The following is an 18437-nucleotide window of genomic DNA, read 5'->3' as shown; positions in this document are numbered from 1 at the left end:
CAAGTTTCTTAGCAACATAACCACAGAATCTTGCTCTTTAACACTATCTTTTACAGTTATTTTTTTTCCTGATCTTCCAAAGTATTTGAAAACTGATGATTTTAGAACTACAGGCAGCCAGTATGTCACAAACTTATGTATGCATTTCTTTGAGTTGTTTTGATTTTTAAATTAATTACAAAAGGTTTGAGTAAAAAAGCATACAAAATGATTTAAACCCCAACTTTTATTGTAGATTACCACTAGGATAATAAGCAACTATTCAATATTTCTTAGAATGTTTTGTCTTCTTTATAAAGTTTATTCATTAGTAAAAATTTAATAATTAAGAAAATTTTGTTACAAATAATTGTGTGTATGTCATAAAGTATACTTAAGGAATACATCTTGACAACTTGAAAAATAAATATTAATATTAATAATAGTTTTAAAAAGTGAGTTCTTTTTAAAACAGCATAAAACACATCATAATTTTTTTTCTTAGAACTGCACAGACTATCTCAAATTTTATATATGGGAGAAAAGATAAAGTTTAAGGCAGGAAGTACTTAAGAGAACGACTTTCACATAGTTTGGCAATGACACCATTTATGGGAAAAGGAATGCAGCAATTATTTTAATGAGAATATAAGGTTCTACTTCCTCAAGAGAAGAAAACTAACAAGATTGTGCTGCATGCTTCCCTAACTGGGTTTCTGTACCATGCAGTGTATTTTCTAATGGTGCTGAGGGTGGCCGGGTGATGAGAAGACATTGCAGGCTCAGAAACACAAGTGTTTTCTCAGCATAACTGTGGCCAGCCCTTTGATTCCTGGGTTATCTGGGGCAGTCAGCATGCACTGTAGCACAGGAAACAAAACAAGCAGCTGAACTTGGGATGTAGCCTTTGTTTCACTCTCTTCAAAGCCTATGATTTCTAATATCATTGTTAGGCAGAGCAAAAGAGAAAGGTTTGTTACGTAAGAAATAAACTTCATTTGATATTCAATTGACTTTCTAACTCAGCAGACAGGACTTTGCATCTTCAAAAACTGAGGATAAATTGCATTCTTGGCCCTTGCTTTAAAAGGTTATAGAGAATAAATGCACGGGCTGGTAGTGTTCTAGTGATCTCCCTAATCTCAGTTGCACTTTGTCAGAACGAGGTAACTGGTAGTTAAGTGAAATACCCTAGATCAAAGGGGGATTAATCACCGACTGAATCCTTGCTGAATCAACCTGTCATTCAAGAAAATTATTTCCACGGAACTTAGCAGAGGATTGAAGGTATTTGCATAACAGCAACCAACATACTTCAGCCAGGTTAAAAGGTTCAGAATTCATCCCATGTTTAGCTTTTTGCCTCCTTTCCCTTTCAGCAGCGGGCACAATGGTTTCTAATCTGATAATACAGCTAACTATCTAAATGATGTCGGAACAGGAAAGTATTGCAAAGTTTGGATGAGGGATGGATCAATTTCACTTTCAGCAACTCCTAAATCTGATTTGTTGGAATTTAAGATGTAATCCTAAAAAAGTCCCTTAAACCTGAGGACTGTTTATTAACATCCCTTTTTTGACCTTTGTCTTAGAAACAACTCCTCTGCTATGGTAGCAATCCCTGCAGAGGAACTCCACCTTTCTACCTCCCAGAGGCTGTGGACAAATCTATGAATGCCTGTCAAGGGTTTTTAAATATTGTAACAACAAAACAGGAAAAAAAAAAATCGGCAATGGTTACTATGTGCGAAATGTCTGCCGTTAAACATAGCACATGAAATCTAAGATCACAATATTGTAACAGTAGAAATACTGAGATGGCATGAAAAAAAAAAGATTTTGAGATAGGCTAATGTTTAAATAAAATTTAAAGACTCCTGAGATTGCCGAGGAGCCTGTTTGTTTACTTCCAAGTTGACAGGCTCAAATATTTTTAACAGTATAAAACATCCCCATTATCTAATACTACATTGAGGACTTTACAATATTGCTTAGTAAAAATAAAAAAAAAAAAAAAGGAGAACAGGTACCCAAATCATGACCCATCTTTTTAGAGTTCATTCTCAGGTATTTACAACTTTCTTTAACCCTTTTGGGTTGAGTAAGAATAGTTACAGAATAGATATCAGACTTCATAACGGTGTCTTGGCACTAAAAGAGAATTCAGCAATACTGCACCTAGGTCTGACACCATGCAAATCTGTCACTGGAAGTCGATGCTCATATTCACTGCAAATGCAAAGCACCTTTCAAGTTAAAAAAAATGCAAAGAATAGCTATCAAAGAAAATGAATAAAATCCATAGTGAGATAATTTTTTAGAAAATGATTGAAGTTCTAACCAAAGAAAGGACTCTTAGAGTGTCTTATAGCTTAGAATAAGAACATGTCAATCACGATTAAGCTTCTGGAATCGGAATCCCTTTGAAATGCAGCTGTTTCTTCTTTAATTGTGGCAGTGGACTCTGAAGAAAAGAAAGGTCCAGCCTTAAAGATGAGTAAGGAATACAAAATAGCTCAGGATTAGTTGTGGAGTTCAAAGGTCGCTAATTACACTAAGGAGTTCCCAGACACAGGGAAAACATTAAACAGGTCACCTACCAAACTGGGAACAAGCTTTGTCTTCAGAAATTATCCTGAAGTGACAGGTTTCTAGACAAAATCAAAAGCATCAGTGTGCCCAGCTGATCTCAATGGGATGAAATGTGGGCTGGCTTTTAGTTCCCTAGTGTTGTGTTAGAACGGAATGGCAACAGATGGCATTGGTTCGCCATCACCATGCTTTTCTAGGAACCCCTAGATTTTCCCCAGGTTTCTAGAAATGTCAAATTAGAGGTCAGTGGTTTTTCTAATTTGTTTATGAAGAGAGTTTGCTTCAAGGATTATATACTGAATCTTTCATTACTCAGTAGATGAATGTATCTCATCTTCCTTAGTATAATTTGCTAAGCATTTATACAGTCAAAATTTCCAAACGGCACCACTAAAAGTAAAATCTTAAGCTTTGAGTTGATGAGTGATAAAAACCCCGTTATAGAGCAGTGTTTTCTTCTCACAAAAGAATTTCTACCACTAACTCCCATTGGCTGAGAAGGGACAGCAAGTTAATGTCCAGGTCAGGCAAGTCCTCTCTCCTCTTTACTTAGGATGACTATGAAAACAGAACTTTATTCTGTAGCACTGCTTTGCAGGCAATGAGGGTTTATAATAAGGAAGACTGATCCTAATTAAAGCTTTATTTCAAGTCCTAAGTTTATACACTTTCCTCCAGTGGCTGTGACTCTCCTTCAAAGGGTCAGCAGCTTTTTCTAAGCCTGTTTTTAGAAGACTCATTTTTTAAAAAAGACAAAAAAGAAGTAGAACCCAGGATAAATCTAATTAGATATTAATTTGTAACTCTTCCTTTTTTGGGGGGCAGTCAGGCTTCTAAATTTGGCATCAGTTAAGTTCTCAGTATCTTGAGATTTCTTTTTTGTTTAAATGGTCACTTAAAGTCCAACTTGATGACAACACACTGCTCTGAAGCAGCATATGATGTGTGAGTAGAAATGGGTAGAGGATAAAGAGATGGTTTTGAAAGACTCAAGAAAATGTTAAAAAGAAAACAACAGGAACAGACTTAAAGAATAAATGTAAATGATACTTTCTGCCCATGAAAAGGCTTTTGATTGTTTACCTGAGTTCATTCACTAACAGACTGTAATTAAAAAAACAAAGAGTATAATATCTAAAATTATTTTTAAAACTGTCTAAATAATCATAGATCACTATTCTCATCTTCTGAGTTACTGCAGCCTTCTTAGGTTGACGGGCATCCTAAACACGCATCATTCCAGCAGATTATTAAGTTAGTTAAAGGAATGTGAGGGGTTAGCATCATAACTCAGCTAGTAGGGTGCTTGCCTGGCATGCCCAAAGCTGAGTTCGATCCCTACAAGGACATAAGCTGGACTTGGTGATACACCATTGTAATCCCAGCACTTGAGATGGAGTTCAAGGTCATCCTCAGCTACACAGTGAGTCCCAGGCAGTCTGGGCTGCACGAGTTCCAGTCTCAGAAAGCAAGTAGCTCTAGAACATCAAATAGAATTATTCAGGCTCTTTATTGGCCAGTAGGAGAGATGCGATGAAGAACAGGTTACTATTTGAACTTTATCTCCTCTGGCTGCTTTGAAAGAAAGGATTTATGATTATTTTACCCAGATCCTGGGTATTCTGCGATGGCATGATGTTTGTATTGAGGTTTGGATAAGCACATAGTTTCCTTGTAAGTCAAGTACAACCCAAAGGACAGCTGCTTAAAACTACACTAGGAGAAGGCTGAGCTCTTACTCAAGGAAGGGGCTCTGGTTGATTAGCACGGTGTGCCCCACAGGATGCCACAGTTGGACCTGTCCTGTCAGGGAATGAGACTGGAGGCCTGCCACAGGCACAGGAAAGAACATATGGCAAGGAGAACCAAGACTCGTCTTACATCAAAATAAATCACTACTTTTATATGTTCTGAGTCACAATGGCATGAAGTCAGAGGGTAACAAAAAAATGGAGACATTAGCCTTGAAAATATTCTTTCACACTTAATCAGACTAAAAACATTAGATATGAATGTTTTGACAAAGGAATCACTCGGTGATTTTTCAGTCACGGATCATATGAACACATCTAAGAAATAAAAATACTATGATTCTACTATAGAAGGTTACCATCAAATAAATCCCATTTGAATATAAGAAAATCATGGTAACAATGATGCATATGTTACTGGAGCAGGTGCTTTAGAATTCCAGATGTAATAGTCAGAAGAAATTAGTTTCCGATCTACAAAGGAAAAAGAAAAGAAATTAATGACAGAAATGTTTAATCTTTGCAAAAACCCAATAAAAGAACAAAGCTATCAGATTTTGAATTTGTGTAGTATAGTCATGTCAAGGTAATAACTTTGAAATATTAATATTTATTTTACTCTATTGAGGCTTTATTACTACTTATATCCTATTAAAATGAGCTCATAAATATTTGGGCAAACCACACTGGAACTTATATTTATACCAAATGTTTATTTTCCCTACATCTCTAATTGATTTTCTAATGAGCCATTACTTTCTTCATGGTTTTCTTTTTATGACCTCTACCAAGTCCAAATTCTAGTCGTAGTCATCACTCAAATTAAGAGTTGGAAACACGAATCATCACCTGACTTCCTCACAACACTCTGAGGAGGCTCATTTCTTGGTTTCTTATGGGTTGGCTCCAATTAAGCATTGTGTTTTTATCAGCTTTGCAATTCTGGACAAACGGCAACCTCCTTGAACCAAAGTTTCATAGCTATAAAACTGATAAAATTATGCTTACTTGGAAAAATACACAGTTTTATTACTGTGTCACTGACTATATAATTCAGCTTTTTCTACCTTTCTTTATGGCCTTGAAAATGAACACAATACAGGATATATTACCTTTCCTTTTTCTAACTTAGTAACATTGGAAGGAAGCACAGCACACTAAAGGACAGGCCCCCATGCCCATCTGTCTGTGTTTGAATCTCAGGCATGTCATTTGCTAGCCATCTAACCCTCACCTCATCCCTGTTCCATCAGTGTCCCCACCCATAAAACAGGGATACCAACAAATAAGGTGTGGTGAGACATAATGAGTTAATGTACATAAAACACATAGAAATTATATCTGGCACACAGTTGGTGAAAATGCTACTACTAAAACGAATTTTTTCACTAAACTATTTGCAGAACCAAGTTGTATACTCAGTATGAGGCAAAATCAGTTTGAAGGAATAAAAAGATAGGTACAATGATTCATCTGAAATGAACTCTCACATTCAGTACTTTTATAAAGGGCAAGTAGAAGCTGTGCATGGTAGCATGTGTCTTTAGCCCAGTACTTGTGAGTCTGAGGCGAGGAGATCCTGGGCTATATATTAGAGATCTCATCTCAATAAATTAATAAATAAATAATTAAGTATATTACTGATGTATTAAAGAACAGGTATATTATAGAAACTTTCTATTCATTATTATGCTTTCTGGAAAATGTGCTCAGTAAATATTAATAAAACACAAACATATTTTAGTTATTATCTAAAGAGAGAACATTTCTCACAGAAGATCAAAAATATTTATTCATCTGTATTTAGACACTGATAATTGTTCAATATTATACTTTCATAAAAAAACATATACACTAGGTATTCACCAATTCATCTAAAAACAGTAAAAGACTGCTAAAGGAAAAAACACAGGGACAACAGGGAGGTTAAATGCTGGCTTATCTGACTCCACTACACAGAACTACTGCTATTCAGAGACTGCCTAGATCCTGTGGTTCAGAGTTTCTTAGTTCTGAAGCAATCAGGCACAAACTCTTGTCCTACCCTTCCAATTTTTAGTCTTAGAAATCTAAGTCTGAGGCTAGGGGTGTAGCTCAGTGATAGGACACTTGCCAGGCATGCATGAGGCCTTGAGTTGCATCCCAAGCAATACCCAAAGCAACCAACAAACAAATGTACTTAAATTTGAGAACTTTCATAAATGGGATTATTCCTATCTAGATATATAAACTGACATTCTTCTCATCCCTTACTTTTACCTAGCTACTTCATTCTACTTTTCTATGCCACCTATATGAATTAAATAATTTTAAGTTTTGCCTTTCATCTCCTTATATATTCATCTAAAATATATACATATTTTCACATAATGTATACATATGCACATATATTTGCATTTTACAACCAAGGAAGTCAATGAAGGCAGGAAACCATCTTTCTATTGCTTGCCCATTGTTAGGACAGAGAAGGTGCTAAATAATGTTTATTGGCTATGGATTTATTAAAAATAATTTAAATTTTAAAATAATCACATTTATTACTAAATCTTAGGTTAATGCTCAATAAATATACTCTATTCATAAAAATCATAAGGTACATAGTATTGTCATTTCTACTTTAGTAACATTTTTTCAAAAATCACATTAAAAGAAACCTAGTATATATGGAGTGTATGTGTGGGTGTGCGTGCGCACATGAGTGTCACAGGTCAACTTTTAGGAGTCAGTTCTCTTCTTCCACTGTGTGGGTCCTATGGATAGAACTCAGGCCATCAGGCTTGACAAAAAATGTCTTTACACATTCAGCCATCTGACTGGTCCTGTTGGAACATAGTCTAAGAATCTCCATTCTTGGAGGTGAATTTTGAGTGCTTGTGAGAAAACTCCAAGAAAACAAGACAAAGGTCTTGTGACCTCAGTTTCTTCAAAAAGATGGCAATGTTCCTGGAATGTGCTTTTATGTCACTCCCAGGTGTAGTGGATAGGAGTGAGTTTACTTTTGATTATTCATTACAACTGGTTATTATTGATCATATACCACTATGGAAAAATATGTTTTTGCCAATGTGTGGCTTGTCTATCACATGTGGCTTGTCCTTGTGATTGCATACTTTACTCATGTGACTCCTCTTAACCCTCAGAGTATATACTGTCTGATGCTCTGAATAAAGCTGGCTACTGCATGAGACTTTAGTCCACCTCGGTTTTAGGTTCTTCTCCTGGGTCCCACCGCCTTTAGAGAGCTTAACAGTCCCTTATTACTTCTCCTTAATAAATGAGGACACTAAAGCTTTAAGACATTCACTAGTGTTTTCAAAGTTACATACATTGACGTCAGACAAGAGTTTAATAGGACCAGAGCAAAGCAAATCCATATTTACTATATACTAAGGCCCACACTAATTGGGTCCTACTTATCCAGACTGTATTTAAACAGAAGTTAGAGGGCAACATACAGTGCACAAAGGGTTACGAGGGAGTGGACCGAACCACAGACATTCCAATCTCCAAGTCTCATTACATTTAATTGCGCCTTAGGTAGTGACAACACAGCACCATTTTCATTCTGTTTAGTTTGGGTCCATATAACTTACATGCACTTATCTTTGGTTTTCCTGACGCAAAAACTTGAACTGAATGCTGATCTGCATAACAGCCAGTGAGCGTATAATCTGAGATCCTAAAATGAAGCTAGGAAATGAGAGTCCATTGAGTGTTTATTTGCAAGAACATTAACCACCCTTTCCCTTCACAGTGGTTAGAGCTTCACCTGATAGTTCACAAAGTTCAGACCCACATACTAAAGAACAGTTGTGTAAACACATAGTAAACGTGTACATACCCACTTTGTACCAGTTCATTTCTTTGGAAGTGCTCAGCACAGCAGCACACAGTGAGGTAGTTAGTAGTCGGTACACAGCAGCACACAGTGAGGTAGTAGTCAGTACACAGCACACAGTGAGGTACTTAGTACTCAGTACACAGCACACAGTGAGGTACTTAGTACTCAGTACACAGCACACAGTGAGCATACATCTGAACTCAGAACTGCTCTTTCTGCTGTGCCGTCTGATAGATCATAGTGTTTTCCCCTTAGCAGACTATCTGTGATAAATTCAGATCACGTTCTTCTTTTAATTAATTAGTTTTTATGTGTATAGGTGGCTTGCCTGCATGTGTGTCTGTGCCTGATGCCTTCAGAGGCCAGAAGAGGGCACTGGATCCCCTGAAACTGGAGCTGCAGCAGCTGTGAACCACCACATGGGTGCTGGGAATGGAATCTGAGTCTTCTGGGAGTACTCTGAATAACTGTGCCACCTCTCCAGCCCCAATCACAGTCTTTCATATGTAGGAATGTATATGCTTTATAATAAAGCACATAAACCCAATCATGACAAGAAGAAATATCAGTTTATTTCATACTTGGGGAGATGGGCTGCTCTTCTTAATTTTTTTGCTGGCCCAAATCTAACTTTTACAGAACTATTATCAATTTATCCCTCCCCTCATCTAGAAAACCTTTTTTAAATATAACCGACAGGCCTTGGATTCCATTGGTGATGCCGGGTTATCACTGTGAAGGCCAGCACTACAATGTACTGTGATGATGAGGCAATAGTACCTTTCTAGTCTCCCTTTGCTGTGGTTCTCATCTGTTCTCATTAGCAAGATCCTGCTATCTTTTGAACACCTCCCCCTACACTAAACCAAGAGCCTTGCACAATCTTGGCAAGCCCTCCATATCTGAGTTACATCCCAAAACATACACTTTTTCTCCTCTCTTCTCTGCAAATTTTGTGTGTGCGTGCATGTATAATAATTTTTAGATTGTAACAATCTCTTATAGTAATTCACATAATTTGAAAGCAAAGAGCTTGTGCTTGCTTCAGTGTTATAATTCTCAGTGCTGAAGTTAGGTATATAAGGTCCATTTCTATATATGTGCTTTTATTATATTATGCATTTTATTATATGCCTTTGATCAGACTGTAACTGATTAAGTGAAAGAAATGAATAGAGAAATGCATTCATACAACAAGGACATCTGTTCAACAATGTTCATAGCAGCACTATTTATAATAGCCAGAAACTGGAAGCAGCCTAGATGCCCCTCAACCAAAGAATGGTAGAGAAAATGTGGTACATTTACACAATGGAGTACTACTCAGCGGAAAAAACAATGGAATCTTGAAATTTGCAGGCAAATGGATGGATCTAGAAGAAACCATTCTGAGCGAGGTAACTCAATCACAAAAAGACAAACATGATATGTACACACTCATATGTGGATTTTAGACATAGAATAAAGGATTAGTAGCCTACAATCCACACTGCAAAAGAAGCTAATAACCCTGGAGAAGGGGAAAAGGTCAAGATCCCCTGAGCAAATTGGGAGCATGGGAAGCGGGTGGAGGGAGCTGGGAGAATGAGAGGAGGGAGAGAGAGAATGAGAGGGAGAAGAGGAGGGAAGGAGAGCACACGAGGGAGCAGAAAGGTTGAGTCAGGGGAAGAATAGAAGATAACAGGAATGGAGATACCATAATAGAGGGGGACATTTTAGGTTTATAGAGAAATCAGGCACTAGGGAAATGTCTGGAGATCAACAAAGATGACACCAGCTAATAATTTAAGCAACAGAGGAGAGGCTACCTCAAATGCCCTCCCCTGATAATGAGGTTGATAACTGACTTATATACCACCCAATAGATAGCCCTCATCCAGCAGCTGGTGGAAGTAGAAGCCGACACCCACAACTAATCACTGAACTGAAATGGAATCCAGATGCAGAGAAGGACGAGTGAAGAGCAAAGGGTTCCAGACCAGGCTGGTGAAACCCACAGAAACAGCTGACCAAGACCCCGATGGGAGCTCTTGGTCCCCAGACAGATAGCTGGGATACCAGCATGGGACTGATCCAGACCCCAGGAACATGGGTTTCAGTGAGGAAACCTCAGAAATCTACGGACCTCCTGTAGTAGTTCAGTACTTCTTTGGGAGCCCATTCCACATAGAGGAATACTCCCTCAGCCAAGACACATGGGGATGAGCCTAGGCCCTATCCTAAAGGATATGAAGACTCTGATGACACCCTATGGAAGGCCTCACCATCCAGGGGGAGCAGAAAGGATATATAAAGGTAGGGTTTTAGTTGGGAGAGTAGTAGGGGTGGACGGGAGGGAAAAGGGAACTGGGATTGTCATGTAAAACAATCTAGTTTCTAATTCAAATAAAAAAATCTGCAAAAAAAAGAAAGAAATGAATAGAAAATTCTAAAAACTACCCTTAGTTTTACAATGTAGTAACATTCCATATTTTTTTTCTGAAAAAAATCAGGAATTTAAATAATAAGCCTTAAAGCAAGATAGTAAGCAAACTCAAAGCTAACACAGGAAAAATGAATTCTTAGCAGTGTATTCCCAACCTCAATACTGTTGCTTTTATAGATATTTATCCTGCATCTTTGACTTCTCTGATAGCATCCTCTTTTTCTGTAAACTTTCTGGTTATTCCTTCAATTTTCCTTATTGATTCTTCTAAATCTTTCTTTATTTTCATTTATTTCGATGATCTTATTAATTTCCTTGTATCAACTTTTTCTTTTCAATGGGTACTTCTAAATGCTTATATATGGTGGATCTCCCATGTGAATCAAATTTTAGCGTTTTAGCTATCTGTTGGGCACTTACATTAAGACATGCTGCTATTACCAATATACATGCATGCATGCATACATACATACATATTCAGCAAGTATTTAAGTACTAGGTGCTGGACGAGAGTTGAGGATAAAGCAAAGAACAAATAAGACTCATACAGTATCTGGCATCATGCTCTTTACTTGAATCCATTGCAGATTAACACTCATAAATGAACCATTTGAAAAACTAAATAAAATATCCGCTAAAGGATTAGGAGATGCATGTCACCTATATCCCCAATTAATCTCCTGTCCTTCCTATGTAGAACTTACATTCCTAGCACTGGCTTCCTCTAAACCTTGCTTATCTCTTCCCACTCTCTAAGTCACCTTAGAAAATACTTGTTATGTTTACGTAGGCATGTGTATTGTGTATGCTGTGCTGTGTGTACATGCCATGTGTGGATGTAGAGGTCAGAGGACAATATTTGAGAGCTGCTTCTTTCTACCCTGAGATCCAGGGACTGAACTGACGTTAATTCTTTGACTGCTGGACCATCCTGCTGGCCCTTAACCCATTTTCCAGATGAGAATATTAGTCAACTTTCATGATTATCTTGGTCTGGAGTTTTCTGTGGCCAAGACTCATGTTTTCTCTGAGGCACCAAAAGCAGTGAGTCCTGATCAGTCAGTCACCAAGCCGTACTATTGAAAACGCCCTAGAGGTCAAGGGCTGTATCTTATTTTTGAATACAAACATAATCTGATAACTAAGAGCTGGGTAGTTTAACTTGGAGTGTTTAGGTTATTCTTAACTATTTCCCTTAAAGTTTGAGTATTTAATAAGACAGAAAAATGACCACTACTGGTCAAGTGAGGTGATTCATGCTTATAACCCGAGCATTTAGGAGAGGCTTAAAGTCAGCTAGTGTTACATAGAGATTTAGAGACCAGTCTGGGCTAAGGCAGAGATTCTGTCTTAAAAACAAAAAATTAAAAGAAACACAGAACTACCCCACCCCTCACCCCAACAAATGTTTCTTCTAAAAAGGAACTTAGTTACAAAAAAAGGCGCAGAATTAAAAAATAATGCTAGAAAACACTAAACAAATATATATGAAGTTTAGAAATGAATTAAGGGTTTTTGATACAATGTTTCATACATTTACCTTTACATATGCTGTATTTCCAATGCAAATGTGATCAAATGGCTGCTTGTTATGGCCCTTGACTCCAAACGTTAGAGTCCCAGAAAGACTAATTTCCATTGATTTGGGGAACTTCTGGCCTAAAACACAAATGTACCAACCAATTATTCTAAAACAGAAGATTCTACAGAAAATGAGAAAAAAAAATCAATAAACAAAACCCTGCTCACCAATAATCCAGACCAATAAACTTTTTTCTCGAAATACCTCAAGTTGACCAAAACTAACTTTGTATTCCACATGGGTAACTGGACCTCTTCAAAAAAAGAAAAAGAAGAAGAAAATAGAAACAAAAAAATCTTAGACATAAATTTTAAAGTGACAGTCAAATCTTGTTACTTTTATTTACAGCAGAAAAGCAAATCTGTATTTCAACTTCAGGAGAGAATGAATAATGAATACAGATCTTAGAATACAGCAGACATCACATGAACATTCACAGTAACTATGTATTACAATAGTATCTTTAAAGACAATTATAAAATATAGGTATATTCTTACCACAAGTATTGGTACAACATTAAAATTGTAACTTTACTAATTAAGTGCACTTTGTAGAGAGCTACACTGCAGAATACATTGTAAAAGTAGAACTGATCTATGCTCTAATTGGCTAATTCACCAGATTGTTAGTGGTTAAGTTTGATTTATATGTAGACTTCAGGGAAACTGATAGAAATAAAGCCAGTGGGGAAATGGTCCTTGAGGAAGATATATTGACTTAAACTTGGAATTTATTTGCAAGCTTAAGTGGAAAAAAAAATGAGGCACCATTTAAAGGCAAATAGATTTTTTTTTTAACGACTACATCTTAGTTCAGAATCAGTATTCATTTGAATAACAAAATTATTTAGATTTTTAAAATATGCTAAGTGAAGCGACACTTTATTGTGGGGGCAGTAGGACTATATAGAGAGGACAGGAATCATGGTGTCATATTATTTATCCCTACCTGTTGTAAAAAGGTATATGAGCTTCACAGATTTCAAAATTATTTTTTACACTTTCATGAAGTTTTAAATTAACTGTTATTTTTAGTTGTGCTTCTTCTTCTTTCATGTTGTAAGAGCCCAATATTGGTGGGACAGGGACCTGAAAACAGACATGATTCTTAATATAATTCTCATGCTAATGAGTCTAAGATACAAACGGTGACAGGGGAAAAAAGCCCTGTAATAATATATTATTTACAAGATACACACACATATTATAGACAAATTAAATATATACTTTAAAACTAGAGGGCTGTTCTACACTGCTTTCAACAACAGCAATGGTGGTGGTGGATCTACATTCATCCTGAGGGCACATTCTTCTACCTCTCTGAACAGGGATGAGAAAGGTATCTCCTCCTCCTCCTCTTTTTTTTTTCTTTTTCTTTCTTTTTTTTTTTAAGATTTATTTATTATGTATAGTGTTCTGCCTGCATGTATCCCTGCAGGCCAGAAGAGGGCACCAGATCTCATTACGGATGGTTGTGAGCCATCATGTGGTTGCTGGGAATTGAACCTCTGGGAGAGCAGCAGCCAGTGCTCTTAACCCCAAGAAAGCATATACTTTTTCCTGCTCTTGCTCTTCCATGTAGTACGGGTCGTCCTCTACATAAACTGATGACTGTTCCCACAGTTCCAGATGCTCTTTTCCTATCCTGTGACTACTGTTTCTCCTTTCCAGCCCCTAGCTCAGTAATAGCTTAACTGGTCATTAATGATTGACCCAAGAGGCAATTGTTTGTATGCTGGTGTGAGCTAATCATCTCATTGGTGCATCTGAAACAAGACATGAGAGATGCTCTCCTATATGTAGGTCCTAGAGCTGTAAAAGCATGCATAAGCAGAGAAGCCCAAAAGACAGGAAGTCCTGGGAAGGAGAGGTGAGACAAGGGAGACTGCCAGTGTAGAATGATTTTAACTTTGGTTCTAATTCTCTGATAGCCTAGATCTATTTCTTCTCTTGAATAATGAGAATTCCTGTTGACCTTCCAAAATGGATTACTTCTAGTCAACCTGGCTTGAAGAAGATTTTCTAATCTAACTGGATGATAATTAGTACAAGAGACAAATAACAGGATATAGTAGAAAGCATGCCAAGCTTTGGGAATTTGGAAGACTGAGGTTCAAACCCAGGCTTTGCCACTTATCAGAGAATTTTGTGCAAATCATTTAACTTCTCTAAGACTTTCAACATCTATAAAATGGAGATAACATCTATCTTAAGATTTGTTGACATTACTAGAAAAAGACACACAAAGAGCTTAGGACAGTGTCCCGTGTCTCCCCCCCACCTCCATGAACATAGATAGTTACTGCTAATATTATATGTGTAGTTGGCTAAGATTTCCTGGGGTTAGAGTTTTTTTGTTTGTATTCAAAACTATGACTAAATCATACCAGGGTCTATCCCATGACTTTGGATTCTTAGCCAAAGATTAAAAAGAAAAAAACTTCACTGACTTTGAAAATTAATGCTGCTACAGATATTAGAGCTACATTCAGAAAAGCAAACTTTTATCTTCATCCACCCCTTCCTGTCTTGTAAATAACTCATGAAAAATTCTCTCACAGGAGCATTTATCAATGTATCAGCAAAGTATCAACTCTTCTGAGACAGTTTACCTGAGAAGTGTAGTGGCATAGGTTGAATGACTCTAAAGGTGGAGTGAATGGGAATTTATAAGGCCCACTGAATGCAGAATCATCCATCGTATCAATGCTACTGGAAGTCAGAATGGCTGAGTCAAGAGAAGTCACACAAGGATGAACGATAAAATCTTGAAGTGGAGATCCATTGGTGGGGAGATTCAAGCTGATGGTAACATTTGGCATGATTCCTTCCAAATCACACTGTAATGTGGGCAGAAACGAGTATTAGCATGATATTACAACAGTGCAGCTTATCTGAGGCTTTTCTGAATTCAAGTCACTTCCCCCATTATTCTCTTTGATCTGTTTTCTGATTAACAATTTGATAACAGCTAGCCAAGCCAGTGGTGAAAGAGGTGTCATAGACCCCTTGGCTCAGCTTTAAGCTCCTATAAAAGCCAGTTCAAATCCACTGGTTTCTCTCAGGCTCCTTTGCCACCAGGTCCCTACAATGTTACAGCTAACTATCTGTATCTGACTTGCTTTCCTCTAGTCCAGTGATTCCCAGCCTATGAGTCATGACCCCTTGGGGTTTGAACAACTGTTTTTCCAGGGGGACCATATCAGATATTCGGCATAACAGGTATTTATAATACGATTGATAACAGTAACAAAATTACAGTGATGAAATAGCAATGAAAATAACTTAATGGTTGGGGGTCACCACAACAAGAACTGTATGAAAGGGTCACAGCATTAGGAAGGTTGAGAACCACTGCTTGAGTCCCTCCAACTTTCATCAATGCCAGTCACATGGAAGAATGATAATTCAACTTTTGTTATATTGAAGCCAGATTCAGACATTTCAATGGTTCCTCTTTCATTTGGTATGCTTTTAAGTCTTTCATTGTTTGGTCCCCATCTAACTGTAATCTTCTACTCCTTGATTCATGTTACAAACGTATAAATCTTGCCTTATTTTCCTGAATAAACCATATGTACTGTCTTGTACTTTCACATGCACCTTAACACTAGTCCTTGCAGATGTATTTTCTCCCTCTCTAGTATTTCACTTAGTCTGGCTTGGTCACTTTCTGGGGAAGGGCACTTGCAGCCAGGCTTGACAGTCTGAGTTTGATCACCAGGCCCCACCTGATAGAGGAAGAGACCAACTCCCCCAAGTTGTCCTCTGACCTCCACGTGCACACTATGGCATGTGCACCCACACTTTTTAACCCCCCCACACAAAATGAAGGTTGCACTCTTCACGTCTAGTTCATTTTGTGATTGTATAAGCCTTACACCGTGCCATCTTACTGATGTCTACTTTTGCCTGGAGACACAGGGTCTTCTTCCCTGTGTGATGGGTTAGTTTGCCAATGTCAGGGTAACCATGAAGGACTTCATTATCCTTGGGAGGTTGGGGAAAGCGGGCAAGACAGCTTCATAGGTCTTTCCATGAGCTCCTACGTTATGGCTACCAGGGCCAGATGGAGTACTTTTACAGCCCTCTCCTTAAATTCCTACTCTGAGGTCCAACAGGATGAAATGGCAGCTCTCAGACTTCTCTGTGAACTCCTCTACCTATTTCAGTCTCCAGAATGAAGTCCTGAGTGACTTGTTTCTGTGATCTAAAGAAAAGATTTATTACCTAGCTCCTCTGGTACTTGAGAAGTCTTAATGTCTTTACTTCATAAACTCACACTAACCTTACTTGTGTGTGTATAAATGTGGGTGTAGGGAGAGGAGTCTTCCTTTGTACCTTACTTCTAACTTGACATTTATTTCTTGTTTTGTTTTTAATTATGTTTACATGTGCGAGTCTATGTGAGGGCATGTGCAGAGAAAACAGTGTCTGTGAAAGCCAGATCCAGAAGACAATGGATCCCCAGGAGCTGGAATTACAAGCCGTCAGTTGTGAGCTGCCTGGTGTGGGTGCTGATAACAAAACTTGGGACACTACAAGAGCAGTAAGCACTCTTATTTGCTGAGTCATCTCTCCAGCCCTTATTCATTTGTAAAGTTCTAGATCCAAGTAGACAAATGAACTATAAAAGTTCAGTGGCATTGCTTGGTTAGACACACAAGGCATTTAATAGTAGGACTCAGCAGTCAAAATGTTTAAGTCTAGATGCTATGCAGTCTGCACCATGCAGTGACTACTTGTCACCGTGTAATTTGTGCTTCTTTCTATTTGTTTGCCTTTTGCAGCTTTAAGTTCTTTCAAAGCAAGAGCTGTTCTGGGCTTCTTTGTATATCTATTGCTATTCACAGGAGATCCTAAAAATGTTTCCATTTTATACCCTTTTCTAATTTTGAATCTTATTTCTTCCCCAATGTTAATATATAATCTTTTACTTTGGAATGTTTTAAATGTGTATTTAGCTTTATAGTATCTGTGTTTGCCTAAGTGTATGTATGTGTATCACATACAAGCAGGAGCCCACAGAGGTCAGAAGAGGTGTCAGATCCCCAGGAATTAGAATTAGAGAGTTGTGAGGGACCATGTGGGTGCTGGGAACCAAAGGCAAGTCCTCTGCAAGAGCAGTGAGTGCTCTTAACCACTAAGCCCTCTCACTTTGTAATAGGTGATCTACCATTTAACACATATGAATTCATTAGTGTATCTGCTTCAGGCTTACGTATTTCAACAGTAGGCAGGCATTCTGAACTGTGCTGGGGTACAATTAGTAGCTTAGAAAGGTCTTTTTTTCCTTCTTTGTGACAATTACAAGAACATCAATCAAATTTCAAATTTGAAAGTTAAAATGACAACTCTTCTTAATAGAGAATTTTAAAATATGTGCTATATTATTAAATTTGCATATTGGTAAGAATAAAATGTGTTGTTTTTTGTTACTTGGGATAATAAACACAGATATTAATAGTAAGTAGCATTAAAATTTAAAATATCATTTTTTGTTCATTAAATTTTTCCCTAGCAGTGTATCATTCACAATGGGATCAAAGAAACTGAGCCACAATGGGAAGCTTCAATAAATTACCCACTATCTAGTCACTTAAAATAAGATACGTACAGGTTGAGGATTGCCATTCTTGAAGAAATACTGCTTTTTAAAATCATTTGGCTTATGTGAATTTTGACTTCAAAACTAGGAACTATAAAAGCAAAGGCACATAAAAGGTTATCTTACGTTAAAAAGATAGAAGATTTACAAAGTTATGTGACTTTGTAAGGACACAGGACATTTAGAAATAAAGGACAACTACAGAGAAATAGTTAGTGTTAGGTTGAGGTATATTCCATCATCCCTCCCCACTTTAAAACAGTTTTTAGAAAATTATATTGATTTATCTTAGTGTATATGAGCATGTATGCATGTATATGTATGTATGTGTATAAACATGTATGTTACAGCACACATGTGGAGGTCAGAAGAGGACAACTTGTGAGAGCCAGTTCTTTCACCATGTGAGACTTGAGATAGAACTCAGACTGTTAGGCTTGGAGATAGGTGCCTTTACTAGTTGAGCCATCTCAACAGCCCCTCCTCTTTTAATTAAGAAAGATTCCCATTATGGTCATTTGAATCAGGATTAAGGCATCAACTCACACTTTCCACAAACAAAGAACTAGGGTCAACTTATCAATGAGCAGAGAAATGTACACGTCATGTTAATCACACACACACACACACACACACACACACACACAAATATATATATA

The 18437-nt window shown here is 37.4% G+C and overlaps 1 protein-coding gene across 1 annotated transcript in view; it reads right to left on the bottom strand.

Annotated features, from left to right (window-relative positions):
* Positions 1–208: 208 nt before the first annotated feature.
* Ap5m1 (adaptor related protein complex 5 subunit mu 1) overlaps positions 209–18437 on the bottom strand; it is a 26055-nt gene continuing 7826 nt past the window's right edge. Inside the window, exons 3-8 of the mRNA XM_027386573.2 lie at positions 14783–15010; positions 13120–13259; positions 12338–12423; positions 12129–12247; positions 7916–8012; positions 209–4796 (exon numbers count right to left, since the gene is read on the bottom strand). Of these exons, the coding sequence (XP_027242374.1) occupies positions 4714–4796; positions 7916–8012; positions 12129–12247; positions 12338–12423; positions 13120–13259; positions 14783–15010 (753 nt within the window). The 3' untranslated portion in view covers positions 209–4713. The remainder of the gene's footprint in view (positions 4797–7915; positions 8013–12128; positions 12248–12337; positions 12424–13119; positions 13260–14782; positions 15011–18437) is intronic.

This window comes from Cricetulus griseus, assembly GCF_003668045.3.
Source record: "Cricetulus griseus strain 17A/GY chromosome 1 unlocalized genomic scaffold, alternate assembly CriGri-PICRH-1.0 chr1_1, whole genome shotgun sequence".
Classification (NCBI taxonomy): Eukaryota; Metazoa; Chordata; class Mammalia; order Rodentia; family Cricetidae; genus Cricetulus; species Cricetulus griseus.
This window is presented reverse-complemented; position numbering and strand designations above follow the sequence as displayed.